Raw genomic sequence first — 26056 nt, forward strand, 5'->3', positions numbered from 1 at the left:
GAAAAATAAAAATATAAAAAAACAAAACAGAAAAAAAAGAATTAAGAATAGCTCATTGAAGCAAATAAGATTGATTGAATATAAAAAGAGAGAGAAAGAGAGAAAAAAAATCGATTAGAATAGAGAATTTTCTTGTTGAAATCGACAAAAAAAACGACTATAACCACCCAAACAAGCTTTTTTTTTATTTTGAGCCAATCGATCGATCTATTTTCTCTTTTCCCATGAAATATCCACCAAGTGTTCACACAACCAGAAAGAAAAAAAAAGAAGAAACGGGCAAGCAGCAACATCTATAGAGCATCCAAACACTAAACCAAAGAATCGGGAGAAGCATCGATATAATTACAAAGTATAATATACGCACACAGAATTGTGTGTGTGTGTGTGTGTGTGTGAAAGGGGCCCAATTGAAAAAAAAATGAAAAGAATAAAAAAAAATCAAAGGAACAAAAACATAGAATCGACCAAATGAAAATAATAAAAAAAAATTTTTTCGGGTAAATTGCTATTCGCCCGATCCACCATCCACATCCATATGATATGATTTATGATTAATCTAGATTTTTGAATATATGAACAGAAAAAAAAATCTGCCAGCATTTTTTATTATTATTATTATTATTTTCATAGGTTCTTTGGACCATAATGGACGCAAAAAAAAAATTCATTTCATTCATTCATGAATTGAATAATACAGAAATAACACATTCACTATACAAGAGGCGCCATCAAGAGGAAAAATTGAAAGAAAAAAAAATTTTTTTAAATTGAAAATTGTAGAGCCAGAAATCGATACATTTTGTCACGGACACACACACACACACACAGAATGACGATTGTCAGTGTTTTATTTTTTTCTGATGGTAATGTTTAATTAATTTCCATTAGCGTTTATACTTGAAGATTAAAGATTGATTTTTGAGATGAACACACACACACACAAACACACACACATACATAGACAGACACCAAACAACCAATGGTAATTGGAATAAATGGAAAAGAGAAAAAAAAGTGGATTCCGATTTTTTTTGTTTTGTTTCGTCGTCGTCGTCGTCAAATTCTTTTCTTTTGTTCACAAATGTTGTTTTGACGTAATTTCACATGCAATGATCATCATCAGTAACCATTGTTATTATTTGGTTTGGTGCACACACACACACACACACACAACACACTGAAAAAAAATCTGTCACATTATTTCTGTTTATTTTTATTCACTAGTAATGTTTTGTCTTTTTTTTCCATTATTATCCTCTTTTGTATCTAGTGGTGATTCTGTTGATGAACATCAATCTATTGGACATTTTTTTATTTTTCAACTAAATGAAACAAATTCGTCGAAATCAAATCAAATGACACACACACACACACACACACAACGATTACAATACATAAGTATTATTTATTATTATTATTACAATCATCTTTTAAAAAAAATCATGTAATCAAAAATTTTCTGATTGATGAAATGCTCTGGCAGCAAACATATAGAATATTGGTGTTGAATATGTTTGTAATAAACGTATAATCCATTGATAATGTGCCATTATATACCATGGATTATTAGTAAAATGTTGCATTAAAATCATTGTGAATGCAATGACAAATGAACATCGTAATAATGTTGATCGACTTGGTTTCAGTATTCGTCCAGCGAAATAAATCTAAGAGAAATTTATTAATCGACAAAAAAAAAAGAAAATGTTCAAGTGATATACACACCAAGTTAATGTTGGATCGATCCGAATCATTTTCCACTTCATCATCAACATCATTAGTAGACATGAACATTGTTCGACATAATTGTCCTTCAAAAAATGAAGTTAGACATTTAATCCGTAAAATGAATGCAATCCAAAACAATGGTTTCATCTGTATTGCAATGGAAAAGAATCCTTTTTTACATCCAGCTATCAGTAGATCAATCAATCAATAAATCGATTTGAAAATAGAATGAAAAAAATTAAATTAATTTTAAATGTTCAAATGAATAAATTTCCATTACCAAAAATTGATTCCATCGTTGATGTTAATGTAAATAACAATCCATCCAATGTTTCCGTTGATGGCCTATATTCACTATCATCATCCAATGATGGCCAGATTTGATGATTAAAAGAATCGACTCGATGGAATCCAGTTCTATCATCATCATCATCATAATCATCATCATAAATGATAAAAAGAAAACAAAACAGAATTTAACATTTGGCACCACATTCATAGCAACAAAAAAAAGTGAAATGAAAATAAAAGTTCCCAAAAAAAACGTCAACAAAAAAAAAAAAAAATAAAAGCTTGGGCTAACTGTGAATTGCAAACACAATTGACAGAGACAAATGTTTTTAGAATTCTGTATTCCAAGTTGGAAAAAAATGGCATAACTTAGTGACAAATGCACAAACAAAAAAAAAAAAAAAAAAAAAATAAACACAACCACTGTGTTAACATTGCATGGAATACTTTTTTTTCATTTCTTCCGTAAAGTGACTGGTGGATCTATTTTCTTACTACGATCAAAAAAAAAAAAAAAAAAAAGAAAAAAAAAGATTTTTTTCCTGTGTGATCAAAATGTTTAAGTGTTGTTTTGGAGTTTCAATAGGAAACAACAACAGCAACCGATTCAATGAGAGATTAATGATGGAAATTTATCTGAAACCAAAACGAAAATGGCCATTTTTTTTCTTCTGTAAAAAAAGAAAAAAAAAATTCTGTCGCTACAGATGTGTATCGATAGGATTTGTCCGATTTATTGTTTGCTTGCTCTTTTGTCATGTTTGTTTGTCGGACTACATATATACATATTATATATGATGATGATGGGTGTGTGTGTGTGTTTTCGTTATAGACAGGAAAAATCTGACTATTTTGTTTGTATATTTGGTCAATATTATAAAACGAGATTTTTTTTCTCTCTTTTCTTTCGAAAAGCCATTATAATAATAAACATTTAAAGAATAATTTCGCAGTAAAATAATAATAAATTCTAGTGAACAGACTGGAAGAAAAAAATCGATATCGACCATTTTTTTTCCACAACATCATTGAATGACCATATATTGAAAAAAAAACCATAAACTGATTATAAAAAAAAATTTAAAAACAACCGAGCACACACACAGAGACACAGTTTTACACAGAGACAGGTTAAACAGCAACAAAACAATGGTAGCACAAAACTTAATGGTAAATTTTTAGGCCACTACCGACAGATAGAAACTTATGATCATCATATATATCACCATTGATTGAACAAAAAAAAAAAAAAAAAAAAAAAAACAGATGATGATGGCCAATATAAAACAGATCAAATAATTCACTATATTTTTAATATTAAATGTCTAATCTTAAAAAAATGAATAAAAAAAACGATACAATGTAATATGGTGGTGGGGCTAGCAAACACCTTATTATTGAATGAATTGAAATTAAGAATTAAGAACAAGAAGCAATATACATGGAACAATCTCAAGTGTGTGTGTCTAGTGTATATGTGTTGAAAAGATATTAAATTGATATATAGTGAATGTCAAGAGAGGAGAAAAAAAATGGAAAATCTTGAAAAACACGCACACACACAAATAAACACCAGCCAACCGTCATCATCATCATCAATTACGATTATACACCTTGTTGTTGTTGCTCTGTACACATCGGTTAATGTAAGAAAGAAAAAAAAGGCCAACAAGAAAAAAAGTCAAGTCATTAATGGTTTATATTTTATGCACACACACACACATACACAAACACAGGCATTGATTTATTCTCTAGCTCTCTTTCTGTTTCTTTTTTTTACGGAAAAGGTTCGTTTTTTTTCTTTTATTCTTCTTAACGAAAAAAATTCCCTTCCGTTCCAAAAAAAAAATTATCATGATTCCATAGTTTGAACGAAAAAAATGGGTTGCTCGACAGAATAAGATTTTTTTTTATCTCTTGAAAAAAATAATTACAATTTGGCAACAGACAAGCTACAGGGCAGAAAAAAAAATCATCATGTAGTGTGCGTACACTTAAATTTCAATTTTCATTGCTTTAGTTGATAAAAATTGAAAAAAAACGCCGAAAATCATCAGCAAAAGAATTTTGAAAGTGAAAAATAAAAAAAATTTTTTTCTTGCAAGATTATTGGATTTTGATGGTGATATTAAGTTTTTTTTCACTTTTTCTACCCACAAAAGAGAATATTAGAAAACCAAACCAGCCCAAACACACATAGATACACATATACACGGATTCTTGAACCCCAAAAGATTTGCATGATGCACAAGAAACAAGAATTTTGAAACTAATAAAATTCTTTTACTGTGTGTGTAGTTGAATATGTGTACCAGAATACTGAGAAAAAAAATTATTTTTCAAAAAAAAGTCTATTTTTACGCTTTCTGGATCATCATCCACAGCATCGTAATAGTCAAAATAGAAAGAATAAGAGAAAAAAAATCTGATTTCTAATCTCGTTTTCTTTCTTTCTTTCTTTCGTCATTTTGCAATGTTATCAAATAACGGTTAAATCTCTTTGTGCAAAAAGGCAATTTCCAATATAGAACGATGATGATGATGATGATTGATAAACCTATAAGTGAAAAATCCAGCATTTGACATTTATATAGGTTATTATAAAAAGTGGAAAAAAATTGCCAAAAAAAAACGATGAGAAACGAAAACTTGACATTTGATGACGAGAAACGAAATTTTTTTTTCTGGCTACGCGTAGTAATATCAGTTCCAGCAGAAAATTTCCATGAATTGAACGAAAAAAAAGTGCAAGCAAAAAAAAAATTCAAATTAGTTTCAACGTCACCATTTTCTCAAATGGTAATTTTTTTTCGCTCACTTTTTTTCAAATTCATGTTATTTCACTGAAAAAAAAAATAATACTGATGATGATCTGAGTCTGAAAATGAAAAAGGATTTTTTTTTCAATTTCAAGAGAAAAAACAACAACAACAACAACAAAATCCGGTAATAGGAACTACCACCATCATCATCAGTAGAAAAAAAAGTTATCAACCGGAACTATAAAAGCTAACACAACTCAACCAAACAAAAAACCAATCTATCCAAACTTGAATCTCATGAAACTATGATTCTTTCAAACAGCGAACAATCATCAACTATAACGCAGAACGCAGACACACACACACACATGTTATAAATAATGAAAACGAAAACGAGCCTCATTAATGTGTTTTCACTTTTGATCTCAACATACTGACTAACTTGATACCTACCAACCAACCAACCACACTATAACTATAAAATACTACTATGTGTGAAATATTAATTGACATTTATGATGATACGGAAAAAAAGAAGAACCAAGAAGAACAAGGTATTTCAATTAGCAACGAGAAAAAAAAAACCAAGTAGTAGGAACACATAGATAGTAAACAAAACAAAAAAAAGCAATTGACCAAATTGATCTCTAAATAGATGAGCAAAAATGATCATTATCGAGCTAATTTCAAATTAACCTTTTATTTTGAAAATTTTTTTTTTTTTGACCTTTTTCCATTTGGTGGTAAATAGACGGCAAGCAATTATCAGATGTGCTTGAAGAATTGATCATGATGTTTGTCATCATCATCACATCAATTATCAAGTTTGTACAACACAACACATATAAATAAACCAGTTATTATTGTTGTTGCAACAACATTGAAATATCAGCGGGAATCTACACATACAAAGCAGCAGGAATCGTTTTTTTTTGACAAATTTACAATTTTTTTTTTTTTGATATAACACAAACTATCTGTCTATTTATCCATCTCGCATATCTCAACTACACACACACATTCAATAACTTAAACGGGTATTCATTTTTTTCATTTTCATTTCAGAAGCCTGATGCTAATGATGATATGCACGTCTCGAAACATTCCAAACATACAGCTGAGCCAAAATCGAAAAAATTGAAAGAGCGAGAGTGAGAGAAAAAAATCGGAATATTGAATGGTTTTGGATAGAATACAAAATCATCTTTAATGTGAACTATCATCATCATCATCATCATCGTCATCATATAATCAATGTATACAAACAGCAAATAATGCGTTAAATTAAAACGATGACGATCATCATCATCATCATCATCAAAGAATGGATAAGAATAAACGTCGAGAATATATATAAAAAGAAAGGAAAACCCATGAAGAATGAATGAAAGGACCGAAAAAAAGTGTCTAAATGAATAAATTAATTAGATTATATGTGTAACGGCATAACAAAAAAAAAAAAAAAAAACAACAACACAACTGAATGCGTGTGTGTGTGTGTGTGTGTAGAATCTAGGACCCATCATCTTTTTATCATTGGCCTCGACATATAAAACACAAAATGAATTCATTTTCTCTCTCTTTCTCTATCTCTCTTGTTTTCCAAATTGCTCTTATTCGCTTCAAACATCTCGAATAGATTATTTTATTGAATACAACGACAACAATGAGAGACCATCATCAATAGTGACATCTTTCAATCCGAAAAAAATGAGTAATCCAAAATATTGAAGAAAAAAAAAGAGCAAAGAAAGATGTTCACACAAAAACGAGCTGGTATATAATATAGATGGATACACAAAAACAAAAACAACAAGAAAAAACCAGAATGATGAGCTAGTATCTGATGTTGTTGTGTATGATTCTGCCATGAAACATGGAATCATTTTCGTTTATCTTTCGTAGATCTCATCTCATACCATAGTGTTTGTCTGTTTGTTTGTTTGTTTGTTTGTTGTCAACCAAAACAAGCCAACCAATGCATGTGTGTGAATGTTAGAATGGAACCAAAACAAAAATGCAAATGACAATGATATAGCATGGCATACACACAAACACAAACATAAAAATCGGTATTATAAGAAGTGTTAAGAATCGCTAAAATTTTTCACAAAGAATAGAACCAAAAAAAAAAAAAAGTTAAGACGAATGATAATGAGAAAAATAACATGAAGACAAAAACGAAAAGTTGAATAATAATAAAATAAAATAAAATAACTAATGCGAACGATCCACCGAAAACATTTTCAACTTTTTTTTTGTCTCTTTTCGTATATGGAATATATAATAGAAATTCCAATTGAAAAACTAAATGATAAACTAAAAGAAATGAAATGAAAATTGAATTGAATTGAATCGAATGTGAGATATACAAAAGACTGAAAATGACATGAAATTGAATGTGAAAGAAAGAAAAACATTGAAACAAACAAACGAAAAAAAAATGAAATGAATTAGCCAGTCAACCAAAGCAATAAACTATCGAAGATGGGCCACATACAACATTTGTCTCCTATCGATTCTTCACACAATTTTGAAACGATAATTAAAATTGAAAGTTCTCATTCTCCATCTCTCTCTCTTTCTCTCTCTCTCTCTGTACTGAAATCAATTCTTTTCATTTTTGGAAACAAATATAACAATAATAATAAGAAAGCAAGCAGCAGCTGAATCGATCAATAAGAGATTTGAGTAGACAATTTTTTTTTTGCAGAGAAAAAAAAATATATCTTTGAAACAGGCCAATATGACAGTAGGACATATAATGGTCGTTAGCTTTGTATCATCATCATAAAAATAATGCAACGAAAAAAAAACGAAATTTCATAAAATCAATAAATGCACAATCAGCATAAAGATTTCATTGGAAGTTTAGCGGAACAAGAAAAAGTTTTCATTTTTATTTTTTCAAGCATCACCATCGTCGATGATACAAGATGGACAAAAAAAAATTTAGTTTGACAGCAAGTTTTTTTCACTTTTTGTATGTTTCCTTTTCATTCTAATTACGTATGGTAACGATATTTTTATCAGAAAATTTCATGCAAACCAATGAAACAACAAAAAAAAATGGACAAAAAAAAACAATAACGAAGGAGAGAAAAATTCTTCAAGTTTTTAAAAAAAAAAAAATTCTTTAAACTCATTTGACTCATCATTATATCATGAAAACAACAACAGCGACGAGAATCATGAGAGTCAGCATATGAACATTTTTTTTTATATATCATAGGATTATTGTGTCGAGTAAATATTTTTTTCTGGATATTCAAGAGATTCATTCAACCATTGCACATCATTTTATAGATAACATACATACACACAAGAAAAGTTGACGAACAAACAAACAAAAATTCAACTGAATATGAATCTAATCATCAAGTAAACCCAAAGAAAAAAAAAGATGGATGACAAATTTAAGGCGGAACCATAATTTTTAGAATTAAGAAACCTTTTTTTTCATTTTTTCACTGGTCATCGATTGGCGATTATTTTGAATTGATATTTAGTGATAGATTCAGTTTTGGTTGGTCATTCATTCATTCATTATATTCGTTGTCATTATCCCTATCATCATCATCATTATCATACATTGTGAGGAAAGATAATGATGGTCACGCACAAAACTAAAATATCATTCAAACAATTGAATCAATTGCTGAATAAAATTCTTTTCCATTGAATGATTAGAGCTTCAATAATAAATTGACCTGAGACTTTTAGCTAATATTTTTTTTTATTCCGGAGTGATCATTGCAATGATGAAAATTTATTCTTCGATTTTTTTCTGGTCACTAAAAAAAACAACCACCAAAAAAAAAAACATTTTTTTTTGGTGTGGTTTTTTTCCATTCAACTATCTAAGTAATCTGATTATTGAAATGGCCGACAAAAAAAAACATATCAAGATAAGAATAACAAGTCAAGCTTCAAACAACAAAAAAACCCCATTTTGCCGCTGAACCCAAAGGACAATGAATTTGGTCAACAACAACAAAAATCTGCCCTACACAAAATAATCATAGATATGAAAAATATACAGCAACAACAACAACAAATTGGTCGGTTCAATCATCATCATCATCATCATTATTATTATTATCATCATTTGGAAAGACAACAACAAATATGGAACGTCAAACAATGTACAAGGCAAGCAACATACACATAATGTTATAATAAATCGACAAGAAAAAAGAAAACAAAAAAAAAAAATAAATAAATTCTGTATGATCAGCAGAAAAAAAATGCCGAAAAAAATTCCGTGTATGTGTGTGTGTGTGTGATCAGTGATCACATAGCAATCATATAAATAGAATATATACGTATTTCATAATAATAATTGACCCATTGTATAAATTAGAATGATGATGATTTTGGCCTTTTTTATGTAGAATATTCTTTAGTCATTTTCAATGATAGAAAACAATGGAATAGTAAGCCAAATTCTTTATATATTCAATTGCTAGAGAATTGTGACTGAACGACAAAACAATTCAGATGTCATAATCATTGGTGCAATAGAAACAGAAACATAAACTATAATAATAATCATAAAAAAAAGTAAAAGAGAAAAAAATTCAGAAACATTAATCATCATCATCGATTTCGATCGATTTATGGAATGGCGAAAAAAAAATCATAGCGTCATAACCAAACAAAAAGATTGGAATGGATGAAAAAAAATGCATGACATCCAATGAGATAATGTGACTTTGAGTATCGTTCAACACAAAGATTGAAAATCGATTGGAATCATACTGGATGGACATTGGCCAATAAGAATGAAAATAATTCGATTTTTTTTTTGTTACCAACATCAAAACTGTCTGTATTATCATCATCATCATCATCATCATCAGCATTAACTCTTAAGATTCTGGCACAAAGGAATCGCGTCAAGAATATATAACATTCAGAAATAGTGAAGAAAGAAAAATAAAAACATAAAGAAACCATTCTTATCCAGTGTGTGTGTGTCTTCTTTTCATTTCGTTTCGGGTCAGATACGCTAACGAAAAAAAACAAAACAAAAAAAAAATGGCTAGCCGAATGAACAGTGGTCCATATGTGTCTGTAATTGCGATAACAAGGAATAAAAATAAAAGAAAAGAAAAGAAAAAAAATGGTTTCAAATGTTCCCAGTAGAATTCTCTTAGCATTTCCACACTTTTATTATGCCATAGAGCACAACAAACAAATATAAATCGAACCGATGAACTTTTCACAGTCTGAATATTTTTTTTTTGTTTTTATTTCAATCAAAATGAGTAAATTTATTGTTAATATCACCGCACAATGTGTATGAAAATCGACCATTTCAATCACAAATCAGCGACATTAATAACAACGTGCATTACACCTGAAAAATGATGATGATGATCTGAATGAAAAGCCATAAAAAAACGGAGATAACAAAAAAAAAATATTTGAACATTTTTTTTTGTCTTTTTCTGATTTGAAATGTCTCCATTTTCTTTTTTTTTCATTTGATATATATTGAACCCAGAGTGAGAGAGAGAGAACATATAAATGTTTATAATGGACCACATATTATAAAAACCATTGGCATCATGGCCAAAAATATCCATAATTGATGGCACAATTCGGTTTTCACAACATGTAACGTATGTTTACCAGTGTGTTTTTCTTTTATCGATATTGAGAGCAAAAAAAAAAAAATCCGCTGGACAACTCGTTCATTAATCTAAGATTATCTATCTATCGGCATTTTGAATTTTTATAAACAACAGGGATCCATGTGAATCTCGACATTACATTAAGGCCTATATATCCCCATTGGAGAATGTTTTATTTATTTACTTTTTTTTCTTTGTTCAAAAAAAAATACAGCATCATAAATAAACCAAAAAAAAGAATGGAAAAAAAATCTAAGAGAGAGCTTGGATTTTCCATTTCCAAAAATGTCTTTTTTCTCCCTCTCTCTCGATTTTCAATCAATAATCAATCTCGTTAATGATTATTATTATTATTATTATTACAGCAGCCTTTTACTAAAATCGGTATATATATACAATGTATATTCTTGTTGTTTAGTTTGGCTGTCACATCTTGTTTTAAGCGTATAAAATATAGATTTTTTGTTTGTTTTTTTTGGCAAAGACAAAAAAAACGTTGCCATAATGTTTTTGGAACAAATGAAAAAATTATATCTCATTTTCTTCTTTTTTTTCAAGTCTTTGATAATTTTTTTTCGGTTCAAATTCGGTGCTAGTGTTTTCTCCTTAGGGAAACAACAACAACAACACCACCACCAATGGATGAGATAATGAGAATCGATCAATATCACATATAGTTCAGTTGTTATTATAATCTAATAATTCTAATAATTAATAATCATCATCAAAGACATTACCACGAATCATCATTATCCATAGTTCAAAAAAAAAAATCCAAAAAAAGAAACGGTATCTTTCATGCTAATGTTAATATGACATTCGTGTATGCTACATGGTGCCGTATGTTCAAATATGGTGGCACAATTTTAGGTTTTGTTGTTGTTGTTGTTACTATGTACACATATTATACAACCTTAAAGAAACAAATAGGTTTCTTTTTTTGGGTGGGTGGGTGGTAATTAGTGATACACGATATAACGATTGATGATCATTATGGTGATATTGAATGCTTTTACACACACACACAAGCTAAAACCATCATTATTTTCAAAAAAAACCAGCCTTGAAAGGCAACATATAGGCAAAAAAAAAATAAATAAATCAAACGTACGAAACACACACACATATAGATAGATAGATTGTGATCTTGTGTGTATGTAACAAATACAAACAAACACACAAAGAGAATATGTTTTATTTTTCGCCTTTCGGCGCATCATTTCTCAAAGACCATTTTTTTTTTTCTTTCACTCTAAAGATGCAAGACACACACACACATAAACATCTTCATATGATAACCATGTTTGAACACCATTATCGCCAAAACGGTTTTGATAACAGATTCTTGTATTTTTTTTTTATTATTCTCTCCTGTTTTGATATCAAACTGGACCGGTCTTTGTGTATATGTTACACAAGGACAAAACAAAAATGATGATGATGATAATGGTGTATAAAGAATACAAGAATCACACATATCAAACTAAAAAAAAAACTTGATGATCGAAAATTCTGTATGAACGAAAAAAAAAAAATCATTGAACCAACAATATGTTACTTGCCAAGTAAAAGTAAAAGTAAAGCCTGAACCAACGAGAAAAAAAAGTCTAAACGTCTATTATACACAACAACAATAAGTTTTTTCTCTTTGGTTTTTGGATGACAAAAAAAAAGTTACAAACATCGAACGAAGGGAAAAAAATTCTTTACTTTTCATCACTACTACCATTCATTCGGTTTAGCCATTTGAGTATTAATGTCACACACACACACACACATAAACCCAAAACTGAATGACGATCTGAATATGATTGTGTGGTGTTGTGACAAATAAAACCAAAAAGTTTTGTCCAGTAGATCCAGAGCATCAACTAAAGAATCAAAAAAAAAAAAAAAAAAAAACAACGATAAATCAAATGCCATCGATACACACGAAAAAAACATATATATCACATTGAAACACAATAAGATATTGAAATTTTGACCAGAATAAAAGTGATGACAAAAAGTGAAGCAAAATATTAGAAAAAAACGCTGAATGAATGAAAAGACAAATTGTGTAATCAAACAACGTTTGAAAAAAAATGAATTCTCAAAATTCTATGAAATAATCCTCAAGGTATCAGAAGATTCTTGATCGAGCAAAAAAAAATTCTTTTCATTTCACTCAACATTCAAAAAGAAATTGGTAATGTGTATGCGTGTGGAATAAATGGTCATGGTCATCATCATCATCATTATTCAAAGAAAAAAAAATGATCCAATAAAATATCCTAAGGATCCTATATTCAACTGCTATCAATGAGAGAGCCAATGATGATGAGAAACAATTTATTTTGTTATATATGAAAAAAAAATAAATTTGTATCGCAATCTAAACTGTATTATGGATAAGAGTGGATGCAGGAACTCAGAAAAAACTGTAAAAAAACAAAAAAAAAATTGCTTCACATTTAAAGAATCGATAAATTCCCATCAACCAACAAACAAGCAAGCAAGTAGAAGGAAAAAAATTCAAGTAGAATCCAATTTCGTTGTGTGTGTGTGTTGGTGTGAAAATTGGATAAATGCGAAAACACACATCTAATATACATGGCAAGTAAATCACAGTGCGAAATTACCGAAAAAAAAACAGCCATCAACCGAAATTCTTTCAAGACTAGATTTTTATACGGAAACAATGAAGAAAAAAAATCTTCTTTTTCGTTCAAATAAAAAAAAACATTTTATTGATTGATGATGAGCCCTGAATATATATACTAGGGATCTTTTCATACCATAGAAAATCATCATTTGTTTCATCATCATTGAAAAAAAAGCTCACAAATGATTATGATGATGATGGAAACTAATATTTCCAACATAAACGACGACGACTATTACTACAAAAAAAGGGTCTTTGGTTCACATTATTATTAGTTCACTATTTTAACATATACAACAAACGACATTAACGCTTGGTTGATGTTCATTTCATTGTATTTTCTATTTTCATCTAGCTATCATCAAACCGGTTAATAGGTTTGGACCAAAAAAAAAGACGACCAAAGCAAAACCAAACCAATTCTAATGACTTTGACAAAGCTCAAAATCATCTCTATAGAGAAGAAAAAAAAGTAGTATTATGATGATGATGATGATGATAATAGTCGTAAACTATTCATTGCTGAAAAACAACCAACAAACAATTTGATGCATTCTTCATGGTTGTTATTCACTTGTTTCTCGAGAGAAAGAATGATAGTGTGAACATAGATCTTCAAGTAAAAAAAACAGACAGAAAAAAAAACGAAATCAACACAGTCAGTGTTCACTGGATAATGAGCTAATTTAAATTGCATTACAACAACAAATAAAAACTATTCGGAATAAATATTATTCAGATGGAATAAAACAAAACAAAACAAAATATTCGATCATCATCATCATCATCATTATTATCATATAAGATCGGTTCCAATAAAGAGATCATGATGATTCGTTGAAACAGTACAATGAAAATGTTTTGACCACTTGGAAACGAACAAATAAATACTCGTGTATTTTGTTTTTCTCATCTTAATAACAACAACAATACAACAAGAACAAGCTTGTGTGTAGACACACACACACACACAAATAATATACTCTGCTACTTGAGATATTCAAATGTTCTAAGGAAAAAATGATTTCAAGAGTAGTGAAACTTGTATTTCGTTTTTATTATTATTTTCTTTTTTGCTTCTTTATTTCGGGATAAATGTCAATCAGTCAGTCAGTCAAATACACAATACACAAAATGATGTTGATAGAAATTGAAAGTCCGGAAAAAACCAAAAAAAAAAAAAAAAAAAGAAAAATTCAAACAAAACGATTTGTTGCTGTTGCTGTTGTTGTTTGTGTATTCAAACACGACAACGAATGAATTGTAATGATTTTCAACAAAAAGTCTTTGATATAAGCACAATAAGCAAATTAGCAATTTCCACGCAACAACGACAACGACGATGGATAGTAAAAGTCATCAGACATTTCAGAAAGAAGAAAAAAAGAAAAAAGTGTCTTTAGACACCCATTTACAAAGTGCGATTTGTTGTTGTTCAAAAAAAAAAAGTTGAAAAGTTGTTTAGTTGTAATGATTCCTGGAAATGGATTCTACCAAAGAAAAAAAAAGGAAAAGAAAAACTCTTTTTACACAGCCAAAGCATTACATTAACATGATGATGATCATTATTATCAGAGTAAGAGAAAAAACGAAACGAAACAAAACAAAACGAAAGAGTTGAATAATGAAGAATAAAAATTAAAGAATTGTCCAAGTGCGAAACAGAATCGTTGATGGCCCGTTAAATTGATGATGTTCTTGCATACTTTGCAAGAGTGTATAATTGAACAGGATTCATTGGAACAGTTTTTATTAATCAAAACGAAAAATTTCAGAATTTCAAAGAAATTCAAGAGTGAAAAATAGAATCCTAGTGATTTATAAATGATCATCATCATCATTCACTTTTTCTTTATATTCACCAATTCATAGTGTTGATTTTGTCTGTTAAAACAAACAAACCAAACACACACACACACACACAAAATCGATAGTCGATCATTTTATAGCACCCTTTTATTTCTCATTCTGTTTCTGCAGCTGGTAATAAATGCTTCTCTATTTAGTGAGTCAATAGACTCATCGTTTGGTTTATGGTATTTTGAGTTTATTTGCATAATATTCAAACCAAAAAAAAGCAAATGAAAAAAAATCGCGATGTGGTAGTCAAACAATGATGACCAAAAAAAAACCAAACCAAACCAAACCAAATAAATAAACAACAGCCAAAAGCCATCAACAACAACAACAACAACAATAATAAATCATCGAAAAACAAGGAAACCAGTGCGAAATAGATTTTCGGTTTCAAAGACAACAGAAAACTGAAAAATAAAATTGGCTGCGTTTGGTATGTGTGGTTCTGTTTTTGAAACCCAAATGAATGAATGGGGATGTGAAAAACAAACTCCAGTACACACCAGTATTCTTTTTCATCCAAGAAAAAAAAGGCAAACTTTCCATTGCATTTCAAACACACATATATAGCTTAATTAAGTTCACAAACACTTTTACAAAAAGAATTTTCACACCAAAAACAGAATGACGCCTACATCATCATCATATTCAAATCAGACAAATTCCATATAATCAATGTGTGAAATGGAAATATACATCTCATTTACATATCTTGAGAATATAGAAAAAAAATTCAAACAAAACACAAACCTGGAGATGACACACACACACACACACACACACAAACAGACATATCATTTGATTTTCGACCAAACAATCAAATTGAGTGGATGAAAGAAAGAGAAAAAAGAAATCAAACCCAAAAACAAAAACAAAAACAAAACGAAAGAAAAAATGAGAAAAAAACTGACTAAATGTGGACAATCGAATTATTGCGTGCAATACATTTCTTGGTTTGATGATGGTAATGGTGGTGGTGGCGGTGGTGGGCGTCTTTGGAGATATCCAAACACAAAGACAAAAGCCACATTCATTTATCAGGTTAAAAATGTATAGAGAAAATAGGCAAAAGAAAGAAAGAAATCAAATGGTCCTATGGTGTGGTCTATCAGTGTGTGTGTGTGTGTGTCAAACATCATAAATCAACTTAGGCTATAGTTTTTGTCGTTGTTATTGTTGGATATATCTGATTATTTTCCTGGTTTTCCAACTTCAAGGTTGGAGCTTTCATTTTTTCTACTTTTTTTTGGTGGTTGTTGTTGTTGTTCAGGGTAGGGTAACAAAAAAAAAATCAAACTATAGAGAAAAAAATTCTGGGTGATGAAAAGAACTAGAAGAAAAAAATGACTGTGAATAGATTCCATCGTACAAGAACCAAAGAAAAAAAAATTGCAATACAAAAAAAAAGAATAAAATGAGAAAGAAAAAAAAACGGCGCCCAAATCCTTGAATGTTATTAAACTGAAAGTTAGTTCCAGTTATTTTCTCTCTCTCTCTCTCCTTCTCTTTCTTTTTCTAATTCTGTATTCTACGACTTGTGCATGTAATCATCTGTCCATGTCAAAACGACCAAGACGACGACGAGTCAAAATGACTTTTATTTCAAATACTTTAGTTTTCCCTCTTTTCTTCCACCACCCCATACAAATATACAGTGAATTCAGGATATTTCATTCCTTGCAATTTCACAAGAAGCTAAGCGCTGCTAAAGCTTTCCATTTTTTTCTCTCTCTTTATTCTCAAAAGCTTATATTAAGGCCGACAAACACACACAAACAGATTTTCATCCAACTATTCATTCAATTCATTCATCTTTTTTGACTTTATTTTTTTTTTCTTGATATACACAAAAGTCAAGAATATAGTAGTGAAATGACTGACTGACAAAAGGATCGTATCAAAGCAAAGGAACAACAACAACAAAAAAATACTCATTGAAAAAATATAGCTAATTCAAAAAAATGAATGTGAATAAAAAATTCCATATATTTACAATGTCTATAAGTATTAGATATATGGAATTTATTCTTGTGATCATGATGATGATGATGATGAAAAAATACATAATTCATTCATTCATCCATCCAATGTGTGTGTGTGTGTGTGTGTATTTCACTCTTCATTCTCTGTGGTCCAAAATCAACGAATGAAAAAACTGCTGCTGCTGCTGCTGCTACACTAAGATGGTGGTGATGGATCCAAAAAAAAAAACATTCTTTTAGAATGGTATTAAAGAATTTTCCACACCATGTATAATAATAATCATTATCATTATTATGAGTGATTAGATGTTAATGTTCAACGCGTTTTTTTTTGCTGATGACAAGAAAGAATTATTAATTAAAAAAAAAAAAAAGAATTCGCTCTTGTTCCCAAGATAATGATAACAGAAAAAAAACAACAAGCTGGATAAGTTTGAGTGTAAGTGAAAATATGAATGATGATGGAGAAATGAAAGATGAATCTTTCTTTTTTTTTTTGTCTGAAAATTTTCAGATTAACGTCATCAACAACAACAACAGCAGCAACAAAAATAATTCGAAACATTCTACAAAAGTCAATGATAAAGATTTAGTGAAATCCGATTTTCTGTGAACAAAAAAAAAAAAAAAAAAACAATCTGGGGCAACCAAATGATGATGATGATGATGATGGTTTTCTTTTTTGGATTTTCATACTATTCTATCGATCAAACATTAAATTCAACAATGATGTATCACAAATGGAAATTCTTGCATCTTGTAAATGAAAAAAAAATACAAAACAAAACAAAACAAACATATAATTTTCAGCCAAACATTCAAGCTTGACATTTATGAAAAAAAAATCTAGTGTGTCTTTTGAAACATAATAATGCATAGGCCACCACCACCATAGTGATAGGATAGTGATTATGGAATCCATCACTTTTTTTTTTGGTTGTTGATTCCATTTGGTTTGTTGTTTGTTGATAATGATATGTTTTAGTCGTTTTATGTATGTTTTTTCGATACATTTTTTTGTTTTGTTTGGTTTTGTTGGTCCCAACATTCTACATTCTACCACGAACCAGAATCAGAATCATAATTCAATGAAATGAAAAAAAACACAATTTTCCATCATGCAAAAAAAACAGACAATTGATACATTCACATATCTGATGAATTCAAAAAAAAATAAATAAATAAAAAATGAAAAATTCACAACGGGACACATTTTGGTTGACGTTATTGGACCACAATATACCACCACCATTTTTTATTCTATAAGCATCTTGTTCAATTAACAAATTTTTTTCCCTTCAATCATACACAACAACAACAACAACAACAACAATGAGATGATATTATTTATGAATAATAAATTCTTGAATAGAAATTCATATCATTCAATTCTACGATTCATTCAATATGACTAAACAGAATTTTCAAATGCAAAATAATCATCATCATCATCATCAGAACAACGAAAAATAAAATTGCCACTTTTCCCTACCATCGCTCCCATTTAGACACATTTTTTTATGAAAATAAAGAGAAAAAAAATCTAAATTCACAAAAAAAATCAACATAACGAACCAAAACGATGCAACAAACAACAACAACAACAACAACAACAACGACAAGAAATGAAATGTATGAAAAAATGGGCGAAAAAAAATAAATTTCAAATGAATACCGTGTTCACACACACACACACACACACACAAAGCAAAGCAAAGAAAATGTAAAGTCTCCTGCATCGTTTCTCATTTCTTTTCAATGGTTAGAATTTTAAGTTTTTTTTCACAGGGGATAATTTATTTGCATCAATGACTATAGTCACTATAGTGTGATGATGATGGTGGTGGTTGATGATGGCAACAAAATAAAAAAAATAAAAAGAAAATTTAGGCCTTGCGGTATTGATAATAATAATAATAATATTTCTGGGGCCTAGTACAGTATTCGATATGATGTGATGATGATGATCAACATAACAAAATAATGTCAAAACCAAAGTGTTTTTTTCTCGGTCGTCGTCGTTATGGGGCATCGTTTTCGTTTTTTTTCCATTTTTTATTTCACATCTATAATTTGGGCACATAGGTTTTTTTTCATTCTGGTTCGTTGTTGTTGTTGTTGTTGTCTCCAACATTTGCTTTTGATATCGGTTTTTTTTCTTCTAAGGACAAGTGTGTGTGTGTGTGTTTGGAACAATCAACCAGAAAAAAACCGGGAATCAAAAAAAAAAAAAAAAAAAAAAAAAAGAAAATGAAACCTGAATGCTAACTAAGCATATACTTTTGTGCTTCGCTTCTGCTGTTGGTGATGATGATTTTTGCCGCCAACAAATACACAGACACACACAAACAAACACCCGTCAATGACAAACCATCCAACCGAGAGCGAGTTAGAGAGAAAAAAAAATGATAGGCTTTTGTTGTTGTTTGTGATGTAGCCAATTTTACACAAAATCAAAATCAAAATCAGATGGAAAAAAAGTTTTTGATTCTTTTTTTTCACTTTTTTACTTACTATTTTTCAATAGTAGTTGTAGTAGTAGTAGTTACCCATGTTATTATTTTATTTTTTTTTTGAGCGCAAAAGAAAATCAAGAATCAAAAATGAAAATAAAAAATGACAATTCAAGTCAGTGGTATACGAGAGACATCTAGCGATCATTACAAGTATCATTTATTACAAAAAAAAGAGACTAAACTGTTTGTCCTCTCTCTCTCTCTCTCTCTCACTAACAATCATGACAATCATCATCATCATCATCAACAATATATATCCAAATCAACCAAGCGAAAAAGTAAGAAAAAAATTCAAATAAATGTAATAACTAGGAAGCGTAAATAGCCAGGCAGAATGAAATTTTTTTTTTATTCGTTTTTATATGCATCTTCGAGAGAGAGAGAGAGAGAGAAAGAGAAAAAAAGATAATGTACATTGTGAACACACCACCGCCACTATTTCACTAGACACACATACACACACACACAATGATTTCAAAGAAGTTCATGAATTTTATTCGTTTTGATAAATATGATGAGCTGTAGAGAATAGTGCGATATATACATATCTAACAGCAACCGAATCAAACGAATGGAAAAATACCAAAATGAAATGGCTGCAGGCAAAAAAAAAAATTTTTTGAATTATGAATCAAAATATTAACTAACCGAATTGGAAACAAAGAAAAAAAAGCAATACAAACGAAACGAACCAAGACGAAAGAATAACTGAAAAATATGTAATTCAAAATGAAAAAAAAAGAAAAAGAATAAATATACAGCTGCCACAGATAAGAACGTTGTAAATATTTCCATCAGATTTTGAATAAAAAGTGAATCAAAAATTCCTGATTTTGTTACAAAATTTATAAAATGTAAATCATCGTCATCATCATCATTGTATCATCAATAGCAGAATAAAAAAAAAGAATCACACCGAATCAACTTTAGCATTCAACTTGGAAAACTTTGAATTTTTGTTTCGTTTTTTTTTTGGAGGGGGCTTTCGATTAAACGACCAGAAATAAAAATAAAACATTCATTCAATTCATTGATGATGATGATGACAATCAAATAGTATACAATCGAAATCAAGCCGTTTGTTTTTCATCAATTGTTGGATCTATTTTTTATTTTATATTTCCATTTTGTTCATTTCAACGATAACAAATGGAAAGACACACAACTTTGTTGTTGTCGTTGTTGTTGTTGTTGTTGTTGTCGCAGAGCAAACAAAACAAAAAATAAAACAAATTGATCTCGACAAAAAACGAATGGAATAAAGTTATTTACTGAGAATGAATAAAGCAAACGAATACAATACACACATATATATATAGTGTGATGATTGTAATTGGAATCGAACTACTAAATATTCTCAATGTAGTTTTTTGTTTCGTTTCTCGTTTAGGAAATTGCAAACACTAAAGAGAAAACAAAAAAAAAATTCATGACAAACATTTTCAATGAAAATAAAGAGAATGAATGAAAACAAAACTCGAAATTTTTTTTCCTTATTTTTCAATGATCCAAAATGATTGAGAAAAAAAAACCGGAACATTGTAGGAGAATAGATCTTGAATGATTCTTTTTTTTGTTATATATTCAAATGAATTACATTAAAGAAGCAGAGAAAAAAAATAACATGGACCGTAAAAAAAAATATAGTCGGTATTACGGTAAATGATCAACGACGATGACGACAACAAAAACATTGAAAAGATCAAACAAAACGGATAAATCAACAACGAATAAGAATAATGATGATGATGATGATGATTTTCATTTTAAATTTTGATGCTGGTTTTTTTTTCATTGTCTCACAACCAAAGATCAAAATCATCATCATTGGTGGGATGGTTCAGATAGTCTGTTATCATCATCATCATTTTTACTATCTCGTCATCACAAGAGCAGCTGAAGAAAAAAAATGCAAATTATCCAAAAATTAAATTAATAATTTTTTTTCTGTTATTCATCCATCGCATCATCATTGCACACATAGTACATGTTTTAGCAACAAGAAAAAAAAAGAACCCAAAAAAAAGCAAAATAAAAATTCTGCATGTTCCACAGAAAAAAAAAACAAAATGCAAAAATGAATTCAACCATTCAACCAAGAGAACTGTGATTCTGTCATCGTCATCATCATCAACAACAATAGCCAAAAGAAAAAAAACTGACGACAATGATCCAAAACACTGTATGATACCATGATACAAACAACCTATGATGATGATAAAGAGAAGAAAAAAAATTCAAACAGAGAATAAATTTTTTTTTGTTTTTTTTTTACTTTTGGATCATATCAACTTGATGTCGTCGTTGTCGTAGTCGTTCCTATGATGATGATACTATGAGCTAAATTCAATTTTAGTCTCGTTTTTTTTGTTGTTGTTGTTGAATGACTAAACCATTATTTATCGAAGAGGAAAAATCGAGTCATCATCCAAACAACACGTCAACGAATGATATAGATTCAACGAATAATCACGCGCTTCATGTGATGATTATGATGATCATGATCATGATCACTGAATGAAATGTTATGTTATGTTATGTTATTATTACCCTGAAAATAGTTTTTTCCATTCATGGACAACGTATAATTTTTAATATTAAAATGGGAAAAAAATACTGCAAAACAAATAAAAACGACAATCTACACATATAGAAAAAAATTGAATATATTGATTTCACATCACATTGAAAAGTGTGAAAAAAAAAGTCATCATCATCATCGTTATTTGAATTACAGAATAAAAAATCTGTAACCATTTGAAAATTGGAATTGATTAAGATTTCTAGGGCTACAAACAAAAAAAAAATGTGTGTATATGGTTGATGTGACATTTGATGATAGTAGCATGAAAAATTGATAATTTTAGGATCAATAATTTTTTTTTGTCCATGTCGTAAACGACATAAACATTAAAGAATTTTTTTTTTTTGGAAAAATTAAAAACAGAGTGATAAACTTTTTGAATTCTATGAAAAAAATGTTCCTTTTTCCAAATTGTAACAACAACAACAACAACAACAATACATTTTGTAATCATTTTTTTCGATTTTTTTTCCATTTCCATCCAAGCATTTGTGAAATAAAAATAACCTAGATAATACCCCTAGCGCATAGGAATGAATGCATTTGATGCATGATGGCTAATGAATGGAAGGAGGAATGAATACATCCGAAACAAAAATGAATCGATAGAATCGTGAAAAAAAATGAGAATTTTTTCCATTTCATTTTATGAGATTGAATGGAATCGAAAAACAGCAGCACAAAACTTATTGCACTATTGATTTGATTTTATGCCTTTAGGGTGGTGGTGATAGTGGTGGTAGTGTGAGAAGAGATTCTCTGTAATTTGAAAAGAAAAATCTGCCTGTGTTTGTATAAACGAAATTACGAAAACAGTTAAAATATTACGAATAGGAAATAGGAATATATCCGCCATATGATTGAAGGCTTTGCAAAACAAAACAAAACAAAACAAAAAAAAAATAAGCTGCATTACAACAAAACAGGGCTCATCATCATCATCAATTAACTTGAAATGACGTTGTATTATTATTACGCGATTTATTTTTTGTGTTTATTTATTTTTCTGTTTCATACAAATTTTCGGTTTCTGTTTTGTTTTCATTTTGATTAACCATTTAAAAAAAATATGGTGATATCACACCAGAGGTGTCAAATAAAATGATTATATGTATATAGAAAACCAGATTGATCAGATTCATGAATGATGATTGATTGTGGAAAAAAAGAATTAAAGAATTCCAGAAAAAAATAAACATAATTCATTTTGGATCCAAATAATTACCTCTTTGAAAAATTCAAAAGAAAAAAATTAACTATTTAATTAGTTTTTTTGCTCTTTTCTATCTTTCATTCTTTAGATCGTGTTTTCTTGTAAATCGTTTTTCTTCGTCGAAACAGTTCAAAACGAAAACGAAACAAAAAAAAATCATTTGACGTTTGATTGATTAATTCACAAATTCTCACTTGGTGGTGCTCTTACCATCACCATCATTCAGAGAAAAATGAATGTGATGAACACAAAGATGTGTATGTGTAAATGGATTTTTTTTCTTCAGAAAAAAATACTGATTCTTCCCCAAACTCACTTATGAAAAAAAACTATCATTTTCTGAACTATTCTGATCTTTGATGATCATAGTCACACACACGAACATAACGGCTTTGTTCGTAACAAAAAAAAAAAAAAAAAAAACTAGAGAGAGAGAGAGAGAGAGAAAAAAAAAACTAAACAGGACGACGAAGTGCTTTGATTAATCTATTGGGATCTTGAATTTGTTTGTGAAAATGAACACAGAATCGAAGCCTAAGCATGCAAAGAATGAACACAGAATATATATACAAACAGAGGCGTCAGAGACCGACAAAAGACCCAGAATAAAAAAAAAAATTTTTAATTAAATCCCGAATGTGTAATGCTGTTTTGTTCAAAGATGTGTAGCCATAATGTATGTGGGTGGGTAGGTTGTTGGTGTAATAAGTAAATTGAGATTGAAGATGCTATTCATTCATTCATTTGTATTACATAAACATGAAACGAAACAAAAAATAAATGGTGTTTCCCCTTTCATCAATCCTATTGGAAAGGAAAAAAAATTCACACACCATGTATGTTGAGGCGTAAATTGGGTAAATTAGCAAACACACACACACATACATAAATATATAAAATAAATCAAATTGAAAGAAGCAAATAAGCATCCAATGGAAAAAAAAATCGTCATAACAAAACAGCAACAATATTCCATTTGATTGTATGAGAAACATTTACATTTACAAATAAAGATAAAACCCACCATTTTATCATCGCTAGAATAACAATGAAAATGTGCCATAGTTTTTTTCTCTGTTATCAGCCGGTTATTACAAATTAAAAGTGTCACGCGAGCATCAATTGTCTGTGTTTGTTTGTATGTTGTATACAAATGGGGGTCATAATGTGGTTGAAAACGCAAACACCATGTACATGTTCCAAACATGAAAAACAAGAAAAAAAAGAGAGAAATGTCTCGATATCTAGATTGCCTGGTTATTGCAATTAATCATTATTAAAACCGCTAACTTTTTACGATACCCGGTAATAGTAGACCGCATATATTACAACAAATTAAAGCTTTGATCAATCTAGGTCAAAATTCCGGATACTTGTCAAAGAAAACTTTGAAATATATGAAAAGTGGGGGTAAGTTTGTATCATCAGCAGAGAATGAATTCTTTCACAAAAAAAAAATTTAATTTTTGAGTTCAATGAGTTCAATTTTAATTAAAAAAAAGTGAAAAAAAAACTTTCAAAAACTAAATTGACAAATGTTTCAGTCTCAAAATGGCCAATTTTATTGAAACAATTTGTGTGTTGTGTTGTGGTGGTGGTGGTGGTGGTGTGGTCACAACTTTGCGAAAATCGATCGGATTCAAAATTGTTCAATTTTTTTTTGTTTGTGTGTTTGGGACTGATCAATTCTGATCGATTAGTGAATCAACCAAAAAAAAAAAAAAAAAAAAATACTTGACTATTTATATCAAGAATAATAGAGATTTTCATTAAATGACAAAAAAAAATTGGCCAAAAAGATAGAGACAAAAATCGAAATCGATAGATTGGTTTGGTTTTGGATGGATAGTTTTTTTTCTAGTTTTGGTTCCTGAAAATGAACACACACACATGCTATTCAACATCGATTCTTTTTTCTTTTGCTGTTCGTATGTCGTTGTCGTCGTCATCGTCGTTTCACATTTGGCGGCATTCAAAGATAATTAAATTTATTTTCACATCTCTCTGGCTCACACACACAATCACCCAATCATACCAACAAAGAAAAAGTATCTCACACACAATCTCTTTTTTTTGTTTAATATGACAAAAAAAAATAGAAAAAAAAGAGATATCAAAAGTTTATAAGATGTCACCAATCTGTCTGTGTGTGTGGAGATTGGAAATGAACTAGATTGCATTGTTGCTAAAACGATATGAAACCAGTGCGTGTGTATGTGTGTGTGTTAGTAGTCTCAAAAAGCCCTAAAGATTTTCATTGATACTGATGGGTTTTGTTTTATATATTGTTTAATTGAAATGGTAAACGAAACAAAACAAAAACGAATGAAAAAAAAAGAACCAACATGATGCTGCAATCAAATGAAGAAGAAAAAAAACGACGGACAATACAATCACGGAAATGGAGCCACAACAGAAACGGTTGGTCGTATCAGGGTTATCAAATGATAGCCAAAATATACAAAACTAAAAAAAAAATGCTAACGGGACAAAGAAAAAAAAACTTTCTTGATTCATTGTTTAAGGACGAACGAAGAGAGAGAGAGAGAGAGAGAGAGAGATGTCCATATACAAAAAATCAGAAGAAACACAAACACGATATGGTCAAATTGAGATGGCATATCTGACAATGAATTTCCGGACGACCAACAGAATCATAGCGAATGAGAGAGAAAAAAATTTTCATTTTTTTGCTGTTTTCTTCCATTCGGTTTTGCCTACCGATCCAAATAACTGGTTCAAATGATTGGAATGAATCGAATCAAATGAAACGAAACGAAAAGAAAAAACCAAATGGATGATTGGTAAATAAGTAACTAAATATAAGTCCCAATTGC

The 26056-nt window shown here is 29.5% G+C and overlaps 1 protein-coding gene across 1 annotated transcript in view; it reads right to left on the reverse strand.

The window, feature by feature from the left end:
- Positions 1-1402: 1402 nt before the first annotated feature.
- The window catches only part of LOC124499031 (uncharacterized), a 46376-nt gene continuing 21722 nt past the window's right edge, over positions 1403-26056 (reverse strand). The window contains exons 3-5 of the mRNA XM_047062880.2: positions 2012-2148; positions 1729-1916; positions 1403-1670 (exon numbers count right to left, since the gene is read on the reverse strand). Coding sequence (XP_046918836.2) covers positions 1452-1670; positions 1729-1916; positions 2012-2148 — 544 coding nt within the window. The 3' untranslated portion in view covers positions 1403-1451. The remainder of the gene's footprint in view (positions 1671-1728; positions 1917-2011; positions 2149-26056) is intronic.

The sequence above is a fragment of the Dermatophagoides farinae genome, chromosome 2 (genome assembly GCF_024713945.1).
Source record: "Dermatophagoides farinae isolate YC_2012a chromosome 2, ASM2471394v1, whole genome shotgun sequence".
Lineage (NCBI taxonomy): Eukaryota > Metazoa > Arthropoda > Arachnida > Sarcoptiformes > Pyroglyphidae > Dermatophagoides > Dermatophagoides farinae.